Below are 17,519 nucleotides of genomic sequence, written 5' to 3' on the forward strand. Positions count from 1 at the left end.
CTCCTGCCCAGTCTGTTGGCTGGATGGAAAGTCCTGTATCTCATGTTGGTGCAGCAGAACATTTAAAGCAGGTGAAAACAAGAGGAGCTTTATCCTGCTGCTCACGTCTCTGCTGTCTCCATCTAGGGCCAGTGAGCAGGGAAACATCTCATTTAAGTTTCCCCCTCTCATCCGCCTGACACAGCTCAAGTCCGGCTACGAGGGGCTCCTTCGCTGACACCTCCGTGTGAAGGACAGTGTGCACATAACGCAGCTCTGTGTGGAGGTTGGGTGGAAAAATTTAGCTGGGTCTGAGCTGTGCTGTCTTTGGCACCGGTCGCCTCTGGGCCAAAGCTTATTCATCTGTGAACTGACAGCTTCACCTTAGCCCAGGAAACTGAGGAGCCGAAATCCAGCGGATCACTGATGGGCTGAATGAAGAACTTTCATGAGATGTACTTGACAGGTTTACCTTCTAATATAAGGGCAACGTTCTGAGTTGACAGGATTTGTGTGGCTTTTTGTCTTGATAATTTGTATTTTATATTATTTCCCTCACTTCCTGGTTAGTATAAACCAGAATATGTTAACATGCTTGAAAAGTTGTGTATGTAGGCCTACCCTTTTCCCATTTCTTTTTTCTTTAAACCACAACATCAAAGTCAAAGAGACAGAGAGAGCGACTGGTTGTGAAATTACAAGGCAGCAGATAGTGGCAACTCCCGTGTCACCTCCCTCTCTCGGCTAACGTTACCAATTTGGGGGTTGCTCAGACATTTTTCAATAATACTGGTTTGGCTGCACAAAATATATTTGAAATATTTGATCATGTTTTTTTAAATTTATTTAATAGGTCAAAAAAGGAACTTCACAGAACTGGAAATACCTAACCAAGCTAAAGCTATGCAGTGACTTGTTATAATACAAGTGGAAGATTGTTCTCTCTGAGTCTGTGGGTGTCACAATGAGTTGCCTGATTGTGTTGCTGTGAAGCATCTTTGTGGTGTTAACATTGAATCTCAGAAGCAGTTGAAGTCAAGGTTTCTTCAGGTCAAACTTCCAACTCGGCCCTGTGGAAATGAGAAACACACCAGCAGGACTATTTTCTACCTTCCATCTCTGGCAGTTTCTCTTCTGCCCTAAGGCTCCTAACAGGAGACTAAAGCCAGAAACAAGACAAGGCTCTCTGCGCCTGCTGGAGGCCAACACACTTGTCAAGTTGTGCGATACAGATGCAGTGATTTGTTATCTAGGCTTTAAAAAAAAATAGCATAAATAGTACCTTCAGACAAAAGTCTATAAAACGAGGGCACAAACCCAATCGGTCGATCAAGCAAAAGACATCTTCACAACAGTGTTCAGGGTGTAACATGTGTTGAATGTTTGTTTTGGATTTCATAAAACACTGGTATTTCTTGGTATTTTGTGTCAGAGAAGATTGGCATCTCCACAGAAATTCTTCTGTTACACAACCCGCTACAGTGCTGTGTTATTGTAAACCCAAGGGAGTTTGCTTGGGGTCCACGCCTGTAAGAATGAAGGCTGTCATTGAGTTAGTGATGTACCATTGCAGGTATAAGCATAGTAATTACCATACCTAAAGCTTTTCATTACACATGCGTAGAGGTTACATGCTTCAGCTAAGTTCATGCAAACTCTTGAGCAGTAATGCTGGGATTTTCCAATGACTGGGGCAACTGACATGACATGGGTTTTCTTTCATGGGGAAATGTTCATGTCTCCTCTGACATCTGGTTTTACAGTGGCTTCAGATGCCACGGCTGGGTTGGTTGTGGTTGTTTACGGACATTCTGAGGGATTCGGAGAGGTTTGCCACATTGGCCCGCTCAGTGACAGAAGTGGAATTGAACCCAGATAATTATTTGCATACGAAATTAACTAGCTATCTTGGTTTCTCTGCAAATATGACAGTGGCACGTGAGTGTTCGGGGGAAGCCTGTTATAAGTCTCCATAGGGTCTTGTTATGACTTACACTTCATGTCTACACAGAAGGGCCCACAGGGACATAGTGTCAGGCTAAGGAGACCGCAGCTGAGGGGTGGCTGAGTTCAAGAGGCTGCATGCATGGATAGTCACTGCTGCCCTGAGCACCCAGGCTGTTTCTTTAACACTGCTGGGTCAACACGTCTTTATTGTCATTAGACAGAAGGAGAAGTCTCATCTATCGTTCAGCACTGACCAAAGTTTACCTGGGGTTTGCAAGCGTGTGTTTTATAGCCTCATCTCTCTACACACACACATCGCTGATGGATAGTGTGGCCCCATGACCAAAGCCCTCCCTCTTCTCTTGAAACAGCTGATTTATGTCTGGTCCTGGACACTTGTACTCTGTGGCTGGAATGCAGGGAATTTCAAAGACCCCTCCTCTGCCTATCCTGTCCACACGCAAACAAATGGAGCAGGCGCCTGGTTGGGCAGATGAAGACCCATCAGTTGCTCCCACTGCAGGGCAGGGAAACAGAATGTAAGGAATGTCAGAGGCGAGAAAATAAATCCTCTCTGTCCTTTCTGTCAATCTGTAGCTCTTTTCTCCTTCTTTCCTCTGTCTCTTTTATTGTTTGTTTTTACTCACTTGTGCCTCAACTCTTCCCAGAATTATTACTATATTTCAGCGTTACTTGGAGTTATCGTGTTTAATCATTTCTGGACTTAACTCTCAGTTCTGGCGTATGCACAAGAAATTAGCCAGAATCGCACAAAATTAATTTATTCGTGTTACAATTTTAAAAACACAAATATGCATAGTGTTCTTTTGTTTGAAATAGTCATGTGGCAAATGAACTATGTGACAATCAAAATAGTGCTTTGTTAAACACGTTTAAATTCACACAATGCTATATGTTCATAGAGAGTCTGAGGGGGTAAAAAAAGCAAAGGTCCTCAAAGTTACACCGTGAAAGTCAACATAAAACAAACCTTGAAGCATTTTTACAGTAAAATAAAATCAAAGGCACAATGGCTGTGTTTTAGCTGTAACTCACTATCACATGCATCCTAAACATGCGGATGGCATGGTAACCCAATTAATAAAGATTTAACACTCCATAGAAGCTAGAATAGTTATGTGTTTTGACAATAAAAACATAAGCGGCTCTGTCTATTGTAGCTCATTTTCATCTAAATGATATATCCAGACACCATTTTGATTGCTTTGTGAGTCTTTCTCTCATCATGGCTATAGTTTAAAAATTCCCTTTCTCCTCCTGGGGCCTCACCACAGCTCAAGGCCTGCTCTTTACTGCGGGTTTATCCATTATGTTCAGCACATCGTCCAGGATGGATGGGCCCAGATCAAGTTCCAGCGAGAGGAGTGACCCCGTGATCTGGGTGAGGGAATCCTGCGATGTGCTTTTTTCCTTGGAAAACGCAAAATCAAAATCACAGATGCGGCCCTCCTCCACGCCACTGTCCCTATCCACCCACTCTCTGTTGCACTTTGAGAGCTCCTGCTTGAAGCCCAGTGTAATGGCATTGTTAAAGTGTCCATAACCATTGCAGTTGCCACTGAGGCTTGTGCTACCATTGTAGATCTTGCTCTGGAAGTCCCCTTTACCACTTAAGCTGTCAAAGCTGTCACTGCTTGTGGTGCTGTTGAGGCTTCCGTTAGCTTTGTAGATGCTGTTGCTGTGGCCATTGATATAATAAGAGGATGTCTTATCAAATCTGCTTTCGCTCTTGTTTATTTTGTTGGCTTTGGCAACTGCCTTAGATGTGGACCTATCTCTGTTTTCCAGCAGATCCAAGAGGACATCAGGCTTTGACTGGATATCTGCAGAGGGAGACGAAGGCTCACTACTGAAGACATCCATAGAGCGCAACAAAGCATCCATCTGCAGGATCTCTACCTCCTCAGCGCTGTCGGCTTTCATGGGAGCTGCAGGCCCCATTATGTCCTCCAATGGCTCCGGGGGCATGGAGAACACAGTGGAGGAGATCATGGGAAGGGTGAGGGCCTGGCAGCCACCAATAGTTGGGAGGGAGATGGCATTCTTGAGTACTGGAGAGGGAGTCTCGGCAAATGATGCATCACCTGTGCTGTTTGCTCGCAGGAACTCACTTTGGATGCCATACTGAGGGTGAACATCTCCCTTCCCTGGTAGGAGCTCATACTTCCCCTGAAGGAAGGACATGTCTCCGAAGGCATCTCTCTCACCGCCCCTGCCAATGTGGATTGTGTGGCGAAAGTCCCCGAGTGGTGGACTAATCATATCTGGGGACAACATATCTCTGAGGCGACATTTTTTCCCCTTCTTACTATTGTTGGGTTTCAGGTATATGGGCGCTTTTGCTGGCATTGCTGTAATTGTAGTAAAGAGCTTGGTTGTGCAGAATAGAATAGTCGGAAGTGCTCTATAAGTTCTGGATGTTACAGTTCCCGAAGGGCGAAGCTCCGGTTACATTCTCAGTTATATGCCGGCCAAACACGACTCCAAAAATAATTGCAGCAATTGCAGCATCAATCAGGAAACGGGAATGCAAGCAGAGCTTGTGATGTCTGGTGTAGAGAGGTCAAATGGGTCACGTTCCTGAAATCAGAGACAAACAGAGAGTATGTCAGCATTTCTTCCGAAACATGGACTCATTGTCAGGTTTTCCAGAAAAGGTTCCTTTGATGAGTGCTGCTACTGGTACAAAACTCTGGTCCTGCCTTTCTGAAAAAAGAAATACTGTCACCCTCCCAGACATAAACTCTGGATCTTGCAGGAAAAATAACATCCTCATCCTTTTCATGCATCTGGCAAACTTAGAAGCTAGAGGAGGATGAGGCCTAGGTCTAAGGCTTTTTGCTGCTCTGTTCACATTTCCAAACATGAGCCTCCGTTGGCCTCCACAGTTCTGTATGTGCTAATGTGGAACAGCTGGACCGCAGATTGGGAAAGGAGAAGCAAAGGGGGAATTTAGTCGGATCAGAGCAGTGCAGCTTGTTTCAGAAGTGAGCTACCGCTCAGACACGCACAGAGATAGAGGGAGATGGACCAGGGGGGGAAAAGAGGGGTTTAAGGGGTTTAGGGGGATTTTGTGAGAGAGAAAGAGTGAAGGGGTTATAGAGCAAGTAGATCCTAAGAAAGAAGTTGATGTGGATTATGAATTGATTTGGCTTTGATGGGCAGAAGGCTCTGAAGTGCTGAGGTACAAGCTAGGTCGCACAATACATCAGGATGGGTCAACATTATTAAGGGTGTATTGGATTTGGTAAAAGAAAGAAGGGTGCCTGATTAAATGCTGCCATCTCAACTGAGAATGTCATCACAGTGGCAGCCCCATTCGTTTAGGATGTAAAAGAGGAGCGAATTGGTTTGACCGTTATAAATGACGTAGCAACCAAGTAGAAAGGGAAAAAACAGGGAGGAAGGGAGTTGACAGTGTGTGTGTGATGGGGGGTTGGGGTGGGGGAGAGCCCCAGTGAGGAGAGAGCTTGCCCATTTATAGACATATTTACTTATGAAAGGTCTGTCAGCAGTGACCGTCTGAGTGCACCGTTGCACAGAAGTGCCTGGGCGGTCAAGTCCACCCCCCACCAAAAAAAAAAGAGTAGAAAATAAAAAGGTTTCAGTGAGAAAACATCCACATTCCTTCTGCAGCCGAGCCCACAGAGACAAACTGTGTCAACCTTATCAGAGACACTTGAAGAAGGCTGCGGTTATTCTGCAGGCACATTAGTGTGGAACCAGAGAGACAGACACTTGCTGCATATTTGAATCCAAATGGCAGCCTGGAGACCACCGCACCATCTTCAACATGGAATTGAAAAAAATGTCACCACAATGATGAGGAGCATAGGATGACATCTTCTCATTTGGGGGGGGGGGGGTATTACGAGATAAACCTGCCAGCCAGAAATTACATTTAGGACGTTATTATAGCCATGACAAACACCAAGGGATGCAGAGCATGTGTGAGTGTGTTGAACGGCAGCACCGCTCATCGAGGGTCCTCATGTGTCTGAGTGCTGGTGAGTGTCAATGTTTGTGAGAGGTGCCTGACTGAACTCGTGAGAGATAGCAGTTTTGAATGTATGCTATGTGTGCGGAGGAGAGCATGTTTGTTTGTTAACTGTGAGGAAGAGAAAGGGGAAGGGGGAAGGCGAAGAGGAGTGCTGCAGTGTTTGATGAAGGGAGGGGGGTTGCAAGGCAAAATATTCTTTCTTTTCCCCTCTGCATTTCTCTTCCTCCCACTTGTTTTTAAGCATCTCTCCCTTTCGACTGCTCCTCAGTCCTTTACTGACCTTGACAGGTGATGTTCACTGCAGTGGGAAATTGGGCTTGGATGGGAAGTGAAACGAATGCACCTCCAAGCCAAAAGCTGCTTCCCGTGGGCTTAGAGTGCACACATCTATATTATATTATATTATATATATTATTAACTTTTGTTTGACTGCTCCGAAGAATAGAAGGTCACTGCTGCACTTCTGGCCGCAACACTTCTAATACAACATACCTATTGATTATTAGTCTGCCCTAATGACGCTATAACATCTGTCTGGTCTGTGTGGACCGTCTGCGAGAGGAAAACACACAGCCCATGCATTATAATAGATGATAATGCTGGATGAAATCAATAGTATGGACAGAACTTATAGGAAATCCTCTGGCAGATGAGCAATTCAACTCTTTCAACTCTCACAGGGGGACATCTGCTGTGCATCCTACCCAAGGTCAACACTTGTGGCCCCTGAGAAGTCAGCTGGCATGGTGAAAGCATGAAGGTCTGACCTTCACGCTCGCTGTTCTGCTGGACTATATGGCCAACATGACTGGAATTCCAGAGGCCACCAGCAAAGTATGAGGAAAAAAATTTCCACATGTTGGTCTCTTAGGGATCTGCTGCAAAAACAGTATGAGGGTTGATTTAATGAAAGATTGAGTAAATAAGTATTGATTTGAGTGTACGTTAAGAATCTCTTAAGTCTTGGCAATGTTAGCTAAGCTTGTGTTGGCCAAAGAGGAAATGAATTGATTACAAGAGCTCAGGGCTTTAATGGCCTGCTCACCAGCAGCAATGAATCCATTTGTGTCTCTGCAGGCTGTTAAAAGTTGAGCAGGTGTATTCTGGTATATCTCAAGCCAGATTTGCACCCCCCTTTTGGAACTGCTCCAAAAAAAAAGGATGCCACAGCACGTGTTGACCGGTCCAAGCCCCGCGGCGACGCCACTGCAGAATGCGGTCGCAGGTTTCATTTACACCTCTGGGGAAGTGGGGATCTACGTTCCTTTTAAAATGGCTTTACAGAGCAGCCTCCCAGTCATATTGGGAGTTGCAGGATAAAGTCACTGTCATTGGGTCAGCAACAGCTATCTGTCTGGGCATGAAGTGATCTGGAGCCACTCCAGCCTCTTTAAAAACGGAGCTTTGCCTCATCGGTTCGTGCTTTGAGGGTTAGTTATTAGCGAGGGGGCAGCAGAAGGAGCGAGGTGATGAAAGTTTGAGTGTGGGGACAGATAAATGTGGGGTTGGTATCTGGTAATTAAACTAATGGCTCGTGATTTGTCTGGGTATTTCTGGACAGATAAAAGTCACGTGTGATGAAACTGGGCCAGTATATTCTTAGAGGCAGTGTAACCCCACTGTAGTCTAAACAAATTCTACAGTTTGATGATGCTTCAGTATGAGCTGCTGAGCTGATCCAGAGCTGGTGATGAGGGACCCATAGAGAGAGAGGCTCAGAGGAGCAGCTGTTCAAGATATGACCTGCATATGACTTCACCATTCTTTAAAATAGAAACCGTGCATCCGCTAAATCATCCTCCCGTGATGGAATTACTGTGCTGACATTTCACATCAGTGCTGTTGAAAAAATAGCATTCTGCTCTGCAACCCTGTAGTAGTTGTGGTCAGTGTAACATCATCAGCGTGTAAGAGACAACTTCCTGTTTCTGCAGAGCATTTCCATAGAAGTTTCCAGATACAAGTCAAACATCTAATCGGGGCCTTGATTCCTGTCAATTCTTTAAATAGCAGGAAGACCCTCTATTTGGGGCTGCTATAAAAAGTAAAAGTTCATACCACAGAGGGTAATAGTAGCTTGAAGAATAGACTGAGCTTTTTGTTACATAAAAAAACCCCTCAATTATAGGCAAAGGCCTTACTTTCGGGGGCCTGTTGGTGGTGCCGGGACTAGGGTGAATAGCAGGGTGGAGTATTTATTCTGTCCTTCGTTCTTGTTCCCCTTGTGCCACCCACAAGCATGGTTTGGCCAGCACTTGCCAGAGTTATCCTTGGCAGGGATGGACACGAAGCCGAAATCCAAGCACATGAAACATGAAGGGAATGTCAACACATACTGACAAAAAAGAAATAATCCCTTCCTCCCAGTTTCCCCTTAAATCCTCCTCCAAATGTGCTCCCCTCGAGAGATAAAGGCGAAGCCAACTCTGCATTTCAGAGGAACATGCCTTTAGTGTGTAGCTGGACTAAAAATGTCTCTCTTGGAAAGTAGGGAGGATATCATGTTGCTCTGAAACAGTTCAGCTCTTGTGTTACACGTATGAGAGCTGGACAAGCATTCCCATAAAAGCACAAGTTACCAATGCACGTTCCACACATTTCACAGTTACTAAGCGATATCCCATTCTGCACATTCACGAAGACTGATAAAAAACCCACACACTTCACATGACAGCAGGTTTACTGCAGCAGCCTTATCCCATCTAATTCAGACAACTGCACCAAAAGAGAGTGAAATGAAACATGTTCCCATTTGTAACTCACCTCAGTTATTCCGATGGGCAGATCTTGATTCCTTCCCACGTATCACTGGTGTTCTCCTGAATGCTGCAGCCCCAGGTTGATGTGTGTGTTTGTGTTTGTATGTGAGAGTGTGTGTTCGTTCAGTGGCTGCTGTGCTGCTCCTGTGGCTTGTTGACACTGCCCTGCCTCCTGTCTCTGCCTCGGGGCTACACTTCTGTTGACTGGGACGTCTGCCGGACAGCTGTTTTGGAATTGCTCTCCGGCTCCTATTCCCCTCTGAAGCAAGTCAAGTCTCCTCCTACACCTCCCAGCACTCCCCCTCTTCTTCCTCTGCCTCTTTCTCTCTCTCTCTCTGTCTCTCTCTCTCTCTCTGTCTCTCTTTCTCTCTCTCTCTCTCTCTCTCTCTCTCTAGCGGCACCTGTGCTGTCTGTCCTCTCTCCTAACCAGAGCTCAGATTTTTTTTTTGAAGCAGCTCTGTGGTGTTTGAGGATCCTCCTCGCTTCCTGTTCCTTGGTGGAGCTGTGGTGATGAATGAACACAAGCTCCGGTCTTGCAGCCCGAAGAAATCAGCACTGTGTGCGGAGACAGGCAGATGCCTCATGGGATGTCTGGCGGACTCCCTGCTCCATAGGGCACGTATGTGCTCCTGCCCTCCCCTGTCTGACTTTGCGACTGCCCACATCTGATAAGAGCTTTTCTGTCAATGCAGCCTGCAGCCGACGCACACTTGACTGGACTCTGCCTGTGTCTCATTTAAACCTCTCCCCTCTGTCCTTATCTGTCTATCACACATGCACAAACATACCGTCCAATTATTTTCCAAACTCCTTTCATTCATTTTGTGCATGGTGCATTTTCCAAAGTTGCAGCATTCTGAGGCGGCACTGTATGAACGGACTAATTACTGCAGGATACTGCAGCACTGCAGCACATGCAGAGGACATGAGGTTAGCTGTAGACGAAACAGACGTCCTCACACTGTCAACCTTCCTCTCTCTGATAGGATTTTAAAAGCATAGCCAAGACCGTGTGTGTGTGTACGTTTGTGTGTGTGTGTGTGTGTGTGTGTGTGTGTTAGGGTTATAACCTGATGCCCTTGAGTCAAGGACATGGCGAACCTTGCCAGTGGATCCCCTTTTTTCTCGATTCTATTCTTGTACAGAATTAAAAAAAACATCGCCTTGGTAACCGGTGCAGCTCAGAGGTGATGTCACACATTGCTGTGTAGTTTAACCCCCAAAGAGGTTGAGGAAAGCAGAGTTGAGGTGTGTGTGTGAGCTGCTCATACAGTGTGTTACAGAAGGGGAAAGAAGATAGATGTGGGGGAGGGGCGCGTGTGGCTCGATCAGTGTGTCTGTGTGTGTCTGCGATTAAGAAAAAAAGGGTGAATACGTGTCGTCACAAGCCGAAGCAGCACTTTAAGAATAATCCTGTCTTGTACAGAATATGAAGCGACACATCCTTCTGCAAACACAACAGATTCTCATTCCTCCTCCCTGGTTAATTTGGCCTGGTGAACTCATTCTGCTAAATCCCCGTCTCTCTACTTTTGTATTGCAAGTGATGGATGCTCCACTGTAATAACTCGCCATATATAATGCTTTGTAAATGCGTGCGGGGTTGTGTCTGTTTGTGGATGGCTTACAGTTGCCCAGACACCTTCTATTTAGCCTGCACAGGCGTTATTTAGTAGCAGTTAAACAGCAGTTGTGAATGAAGCCCTTTTAGCGATGTGTTGTCGTGTTGCCCTGGGGTGATGTCATCGCGGCATCCATGTGGCCGGCACATGATCTTAAAGTAGAACACACAACACTGTCTTCTCATTTAAGAAGAACATTAAACCCGGGGGAAATCCAGAGCTGCCGCTCTAAAGGGAAACTAAGTAATTCCCCACTACAAGATTAATTGCTGAGTTGTAGAGATGGGAAATTAACTTAGCGATTAACTTCTGTCAAGGCATGACAAGTCGAAAGTATGTAAGGTCAAGATAATGACTTTATAAATGTCTAATTAATTAATTAATTAACTTATTCACATGGCAGGAAAAAAAACACGTGCCACTGTTAGCCTGCAACAAGGCCAAAGTCCATGACCAAGGGAGTGCTTCCCTCCCACAGAGATCCATGTTCCTGCAGAGCCCACAAACTCGCCCCAGATATCAAATAGGGATCATAAACAGTGACAACATCCTTTTGTGAATAGGGCTTTATTCACTTTAATCGTTCATAATGTCTACACTTGCAAATGTTAGTTAGCAAATGCTAACTACTACTTCAGTTTCCTTGGCGAGGCCACTTCTGCTGTGTTTTGGAAAGTTTCCTTTTACCCCTCCACTATTTTGAAATATTGTCTCACCATCAGCATAAAGCCTTACTGTATGGTGTATTCTGTTTCATACACAGTGCTTGCCAGGACTTCGCTTGTCATCTTATTTTTGTTTTTCCATCACAAGTTGTGTTTGGGTTGTGTTGTTGGAGGAATTAGTCTTCAAAAAAATGTATTCCAGTTCAGGACTAATTTGTCTTGGCCTGCTTTGACCAGTGGCTTTGCCCCGTACACAAGGAGAGCTTTCTAAGTGAGGTTTCTCTAAAGTGTTTAGTTGTCCTGTCTAAACTGTTCCACTGAGGTCACCTTTCCCCAACTGACACAGCACGCACTGATCCGAGGTCAGGTAAACAAGCCCGTCCTTGTCTACTGAAGTGAATCAACCAAACACAGGAATTAAAGAAGCGTACTCAGCCATCAACATATACAGTATGTAATGCTTCCATACAACTCGTGAGGTATAACATGCATCCGCAGTAAGTTTGACGACTTTCTCTTGTCTCACAGACTTCATTTTAATCTCGTGTTAACACCGCACTCCGTTGACACATCCACCGCACGACTCCACCATTCCTCCTCCCGCTGCTAACACACGCGTTCACACCCATTATGTAGCAAGCTACATCATTATCACTTGTTGTGTGGAGGAGGCCGAGTGATTGAGGTGAGGGATACTGTATGAAACACTACTATAGACTTGTCTTTTATAAAAGGCTGCTGCTTCAGCTGTTATTCGAAACTGCTGGAAATTTCCCTGGTGCTAACATCGTTTAACCCATCTATCATGTGACCAGCATAAGAAGACAGAGAGAGGATATGGAAAAATATATCGTGGACGCAATAATAATTGCAGCCGTGAGAGATGTATACTGTATCAGCCATTTCTTTTGAGGGCCAAGTTGGGTTCTCCTTTTTATGATTAAATCTGAGTAGGGCACTGAAGTAGTTTGCTTCCAAAGGGAACAGGCCTAGAATAATAAAGATGTATGTAGGTATAACAGCGGCATTACTCCCTACGACTCCCGGCAGAGGGTTCAAATGGCATTTTGTCGACATTTACCACAGTGTTTAAAAAACACTGTAATGAATAAAATGTCCAGCGCACGTATTCAATATACATTGTGAGCAGCTGGAGACCTGACGCCGCATGTTGACAGCCTCGTCTACAACTGCCCTACTTACATTCTTATCAAAGCTTTCTCTCGGGGTTGTACTGTTTCACTGTACATTCATTTTCAACTTGACAGTAAACATTTCACAATGTTCTCAGCCCCACAGGCAGCACACAGGGAGGGACCCGACGCGGAGGGCACTGGCCAATGTTCTGAGTGCAAGAGATGTGCAGGAAGGGGTGTGGGTAGTCTAAACACTGTCTTGCTCTGTGGCCGTATCCCAAATGTTTTTCTGTGTGTGCGTGTGGGCGATGCACCATCCTGAATTAAAGCAGACCACACACGCCAGAGGTAGCACCTCGGCTTTTGTTTCTATTTTAGCAACGGAGCAAAACTTGGCGATAGGTGAGAGGTGGAGTTCAAGAGTAAGGACAGCAAGAGGTCAAGATTTAGCGGTCAGAAGTTAAATCAGAGAGCAAAAGCTTCTTTCTGGAAAACATTTGCCAATTTAAAGTTGCACCAGTCACTAATTTTTTGTGATAATGGGTCAAATGACTGTGCCTGCCATGAAAGGAGATGCTTGTTGTGATCAACAATCAGGCATTTGTCACTGGTCGTCACAGTCAATCTCCGCCCTACAAAGCTTTTCAGCATCTTTCAGCTCATTGGCTTGCAGCTTTAATGTGTTGGTTCAGTTGCAATGCTTCCATCAAGCCCAGTCCTCACTGCAGCAGGCAGCTGCTTTTAACAAATAGGCTGTTAAACCAATGTACATTACCAACCCAGCAACCAATGGTACACTGAAAATGTTCATGACCAGCTGATAAAGATGCCAAAGAGTAAGAAATCTTCCTCCAGAGCTGATGAAGACAAAGCAGCATTAATATTATACTTATATCCAGAAATATGAATCCAACTTAATGCTAATGTTTCTTTGCGTGCTTCTAGGCAACTGTTTGTTAACACATATTTGCCGTAACTTCTTTATTTTATGTTCACAGAGTCTTTCACTGCCCCTTTGAGCACCATCGCTGCTTTAAACAGTCAAACTGGAAGAAGTCATCACAAATATGGAACAGATACTGTATCAACTTCAACGCTTTCACCACTGACAGCTTCAAAAAACAAGAAAGCAGTGCAGCCACAGTCACGCTGCATTAGAACTGTACTTTGGGCGCATCTCTTCGTTTTGTTAATGGAAAAAACTTGCCAACATTCAATAACGTTGTTTGCTGCTCTATTATTGCTGTTATGCATCTATACAAGTAATGTGATTTCCATGTATAAACCGCAAATGATTGCAGCAAAGTGAGGACACATTTTGAGGGAAAGTGTACGACACGTACATTTTACCTAATGTTACACAAAAGACTCCTGGAATGCATTAAACGTCTCAGACTGATGATAGTGTAGGAGTATCCGAGGGGAGGTTTTTCCTCAACCTTGACAAAATCTGACCACTTCCGCTGCAGGGGTGTCGATGTCTGGCTTGTATCCTTGGAAAAGGGAGCAAGTGATGCATCGCTTGGTAAGTAAAGGGAGTCTTCCCACTGGAATTCCAGTAGCTGTGCCACCGACCACCCTCTTGCGATCAAGCTTGCGGTTGTCCATTTCCACCAGCCTATATCCTGCTCCGTCCACAACCAGAGCACTATTATGTCCATGAGAATTGGCAGGATGCCCTCGCCCATATCATAGACGGGTGAGCGGGGCACCAGCTCGAGTCAAGCGGAGTTCAGCTGGAGGCCTGAACCTGTGTTCACATCACCAACTGGGAGGGAGATAAACAGTAATCACCAGTGGCGCTCATTGATGTCTCATGTTGTGCTGGTGGAGATCTTTAGATAGGATGTCAGACACACTGTGTACAGTACATTCAGTGTCCTTAGCAGATTTATACTTCGGCCCCTGGCAGGGTCTGTTCCTCATTAGAAACATGTTTCATGCTCTGGAACATGCTTCAGGTTGGAATTTGCTGTATGTACAGAGCGGTGGTTATATAAGGGCTTTACAAGTGAGAGAATAATGTGAGTAAACAGATGTTTGATTATCATTATCAAAGAATAGTGACGTTTTCATGCGGTGTCATGCGATGGGTCACAAGGGGGAACAGGAAAACATATTCTGCGTTCCGTGTGAGATACACTTGAGATACTGGTTGAATAGCTGCTCAGTTCTATTTTTGAGGAATATAATTTATGATCATTGCATGACAACTGTGGGAGGGAGGGTGACCTCTGTTGAAACCTTTCGTTGTTGGGTTACCTCCAATCTGATGGAATGGTTACTTCCTGTTTTTTCTTCATGCCTACTTGGATGTCCACTGGGAATCCATGTGTCGAGTTTGGTTTATAAAGGTCTTATCTGCTTGTTCAGTAAATAACATTCCACGGTTGAAGCTTCTCTTTTTTTTTCTCCTTGTAACTGGCACTTTATGGAAAGCATCGGCAAAAGAGAAGAGACTGACAGAAAGCCATGCCTTTGATTTAATTTTGCGGAACTGATAATGCCAATAATAATAGTAAGTGTTATGATTACTGAGAGTGTTATGCGGCACTGTACATTATCAGAGTAAGTGTGTATTGGCGGCCTTTCATCAGCTTTAGATACAAGTATGCGTGGTTTCATTTCCAGGAACGCGACTGCACTTCGTAACATCTGGTGAGATTATCTCCAAATGCTCAGTTCATTAGAGGCGCCGGAGGATTCCAGCTGCTGCTGACTTAGAAACACTTTCTGATTAAGTTGATTGCATTCATAGTTCTTTTTCAAATTGCTTAATTGTGTTATTTGAAATAAGAGACACATTGTTGCTCATATTGGTGGCACGCATCCCACAGTAAAGCATATGATTGGTTCCAAAACAGTGCTGAGCACGGAAAGGCAGAGACGACTTGAGCCAGGATTTTAAAGATACCCAGACACCATCTACTCTACTTTTTATCTCAACAGCTTTAATTTGAGAATTGCGTTATTTCTAATAGTGCATGCAATTCATTGTGAACTGCCCTGAATGGATCCAAATCACTTTTCTTTTGCTTTTCTTTTCTTTTTCAGAGAATATAGAATAAACTTGTGCAGTAATTGGCAATACATCGCCATAAGAAAGAAATGGTGCAATTTTAACATCTTGTGCAGATAAACACATGCATGCCCATGTTTCTACATTCAGTTTGAATAATCAGATTAGCTCTACTTGGATCTGGACTTGATCCTCAGGCAGGAGCTCCATTTAGATAAAGGGGAAACAGACCTTCACATTTACTTGACACAAATTAGCATAGCAGCAAAAACCAGAGCATCACAGGCCACAGGGGATGGGTACTTTTAGACTACATTTAGTGATCATTTTTGTTGTTGTTGTTATAGTTGGGCAGGCAGTAAATACACTGACATCTAATAAAGTCGGTATGGCTAACTTGTTAGCATATAACTGTGACTGCCTGACACATGAATGAATATGAATTGGCTAGACGGTGGAAACAAAGTTGTCCGAACCTGAATCTGAATCTGAATCTGAATCTGAACTATAGGTTTGGAGTCTGTCATTGGAGATGAGATTGACTTAGGCTGTAAAAGCAACAGAAGATCATCATTTTTGGTTTTGTAACAACAGTCCAACCTTTTTTACATCACATAACCATTGTCACTATTGAAACACACATGCACATGCACATGCAACTTCAAACAGAGAGGCTGAGGGAAAGACAGGGACACATTCTGGAAAATCCAAACAGGATTCATTTTAATGCCTCGTGTGCTGACGAAGGTATGTAAAGCAACTTCTCAACTACTACCTGTCGGGACTGTTACATAAAGCTGAGCTGTAGCTTGAAAGCTGACAGTCGTAACATGGCGGCGACCTGTCCAAACCTGTCAACAGAGGGGAAAAACACTGCATGCATTTTTAAGTTGACACCTCTTCAGTTACTGTCTATCGGACTAGAATCCACACATGGTGTCATACTCTGCATGTCTCTGCTCAAACACAGAAATTAGCTCAGAAAGGAGGCCTGTAATAATGGCCTGCTCCCCAGAAAGCCTAGCATGTGTCAAAGACAGAGGGAGCTGCTGCGGGGGCTAGACAAATACCAGGGATACCTCCGCCTTTATTGTATTCAGAGCCACTGAGCGTGTACAGACACCAAGCGTGTGTGGTGAAACTGAGCGCATGCAAACAACTGAGGCACTGAGGGTCGGACACAAAGGAGCTGGTCATGTGAAAGGAAGGACATTAGATTGCTTGGACGGCAAACTGTGTGCAACCTCAACGCGAAGACTATCAAAGAGGACGTTGATTGGAAGCTTAGCTGAGTAATGGCTGAGTTAACTGACAAGTGTATCTTTCGGAGATCTTTCGAATTAACAAATTTGTCGTTAAAGAATCATTTCAATGTGGTTGTGAAGTATTGCTGGACGAAAGCCCCTGGCCTGAACGTTTCGGAAATGTTCCTGCTGTTGTGAACGCGTCTGGCCTGCACAATCTATCACTGTGCTCTTCGTATATGAATGGCAAAGTTCATGTCAAAGCCCTTATCAATGTCTCCTCTGAACCTCTACACCAATTAATTTCCATTCTGCTTGACTTCAGCTTTGGCAAGAAGCTGCACCTCTGCTCATATGAGCTTACTTTTTGGTGCTCCTCTCATCAAAGTAGCTCACAAATTAAAACGGTGCATATATGGCTGAATACAGTGATAGCATGAAAGGCTTTAAGCATGAACTATTTTAACATCAGTTAAGTGGGAAGGATACTGGGGGAGTAAATGTTCCTGAGCTGTTTGGATTGGATTTAAAATGATTCACTTATGCTACAGCATGGCTCAAATGATGTGTCTTGTCTTTAAAGCTTGTGTAATATCTTTACTTAACTGGGTCCATTGGGTGACGATTTAGGAGGCTTGTATATATGTAGTCTGTGAAATGCACGTAAGGCAATTGGAAGAGATGAAGAGGGTTTTGTAGAAGCTGTTTTGTTCTTGGTCACCTCTGACACTGGCTTTGTATTTTATTTCAAAATAATGGATATAATCTTCTAACCTTTCATTCTACCAGGTCAGACAGAAACCTCTTTTCTCACGTGATACCATCTTCCTCTGTTATTCGGGCCATCAATAATCTTATTACTAGTCATTTTTCAACCAACTCTTTTTTACTACAGCCCAGACAGAGTGCAGCAATCTCCCAACCTCACCAGTTAGCGCTGTCATAGAAAAAGTGTCCATCAGCTCGCTTCTCTGGCATAATGAGCAGCCATATATTTTATCGACTGCTCACTTAAGTGTCCCAGTCTCTCTTCCCCCTAGTAGCTGGGTCACACAGAGGCTGAGGGCAGAGAAACACACCAGACCCGTCTGGATATCCTGAATCCCCCAAAGGACAGATCAAACAGT

At 44.5% G+C, this 17,519-nt stretch overlaps 1 protein-coding gene across 2 annotated transcripts; it reads right to left on the reverse strand.

Moving 5' to 3' along the window:
* Positions 1–2,692: 2,692 nt before the first annotated feature.
* On the reverse strand, positions 2,693–9,395 carry cdc42ep3 (CDC42 effector protein (Rho GTPase binding) 3). 2 transcript variants are annotated; one of them, XM_035606753.2, is made up of 2 exons: positions 8,711–9,395; positions 2,693–4,527 (listed from the first exon to the last, which is right to left on the reverse strand). In XM_035606753.2, exon 2 carries the CDS (start codon positions 4,294–4,296, stop codon positions 3,223–3,225), a length of 1,074 nt encoding a protein of 357 aa, XP_035462646.1. In that variant the 5' UTR covers positions 4,297–4,527; positions 8,711–9,395; the 3' UTR covers positions 2,693–3,222. The 2 variants fall into 2 exon arrangements, with proteins under 2 accessions (XP_035462646.1, XP_035462647.1); XM_035606754.2 differs by lacking the exon at positions 8,711–9,395 and adding an exon at positions 8,089–8,242.
* Positions 9,396–17,519: the final 8,124 nt, after the last annotated feature.

This window comes from Scophthalmus maximus, chromosome 10, assembly GCF_022379125.1.
Source record: "Scophthalmus maximus strain ysfricsl-2021 chromosome 10, ASM2237912v1, whole genome shotgun sequence".
NCBI lineage: Eukaryota > Metazoa > Chordata > Actinopteri > Pleuronectiformes > Scophthalmidae > Scophthalmus > Scophthalmus maximus.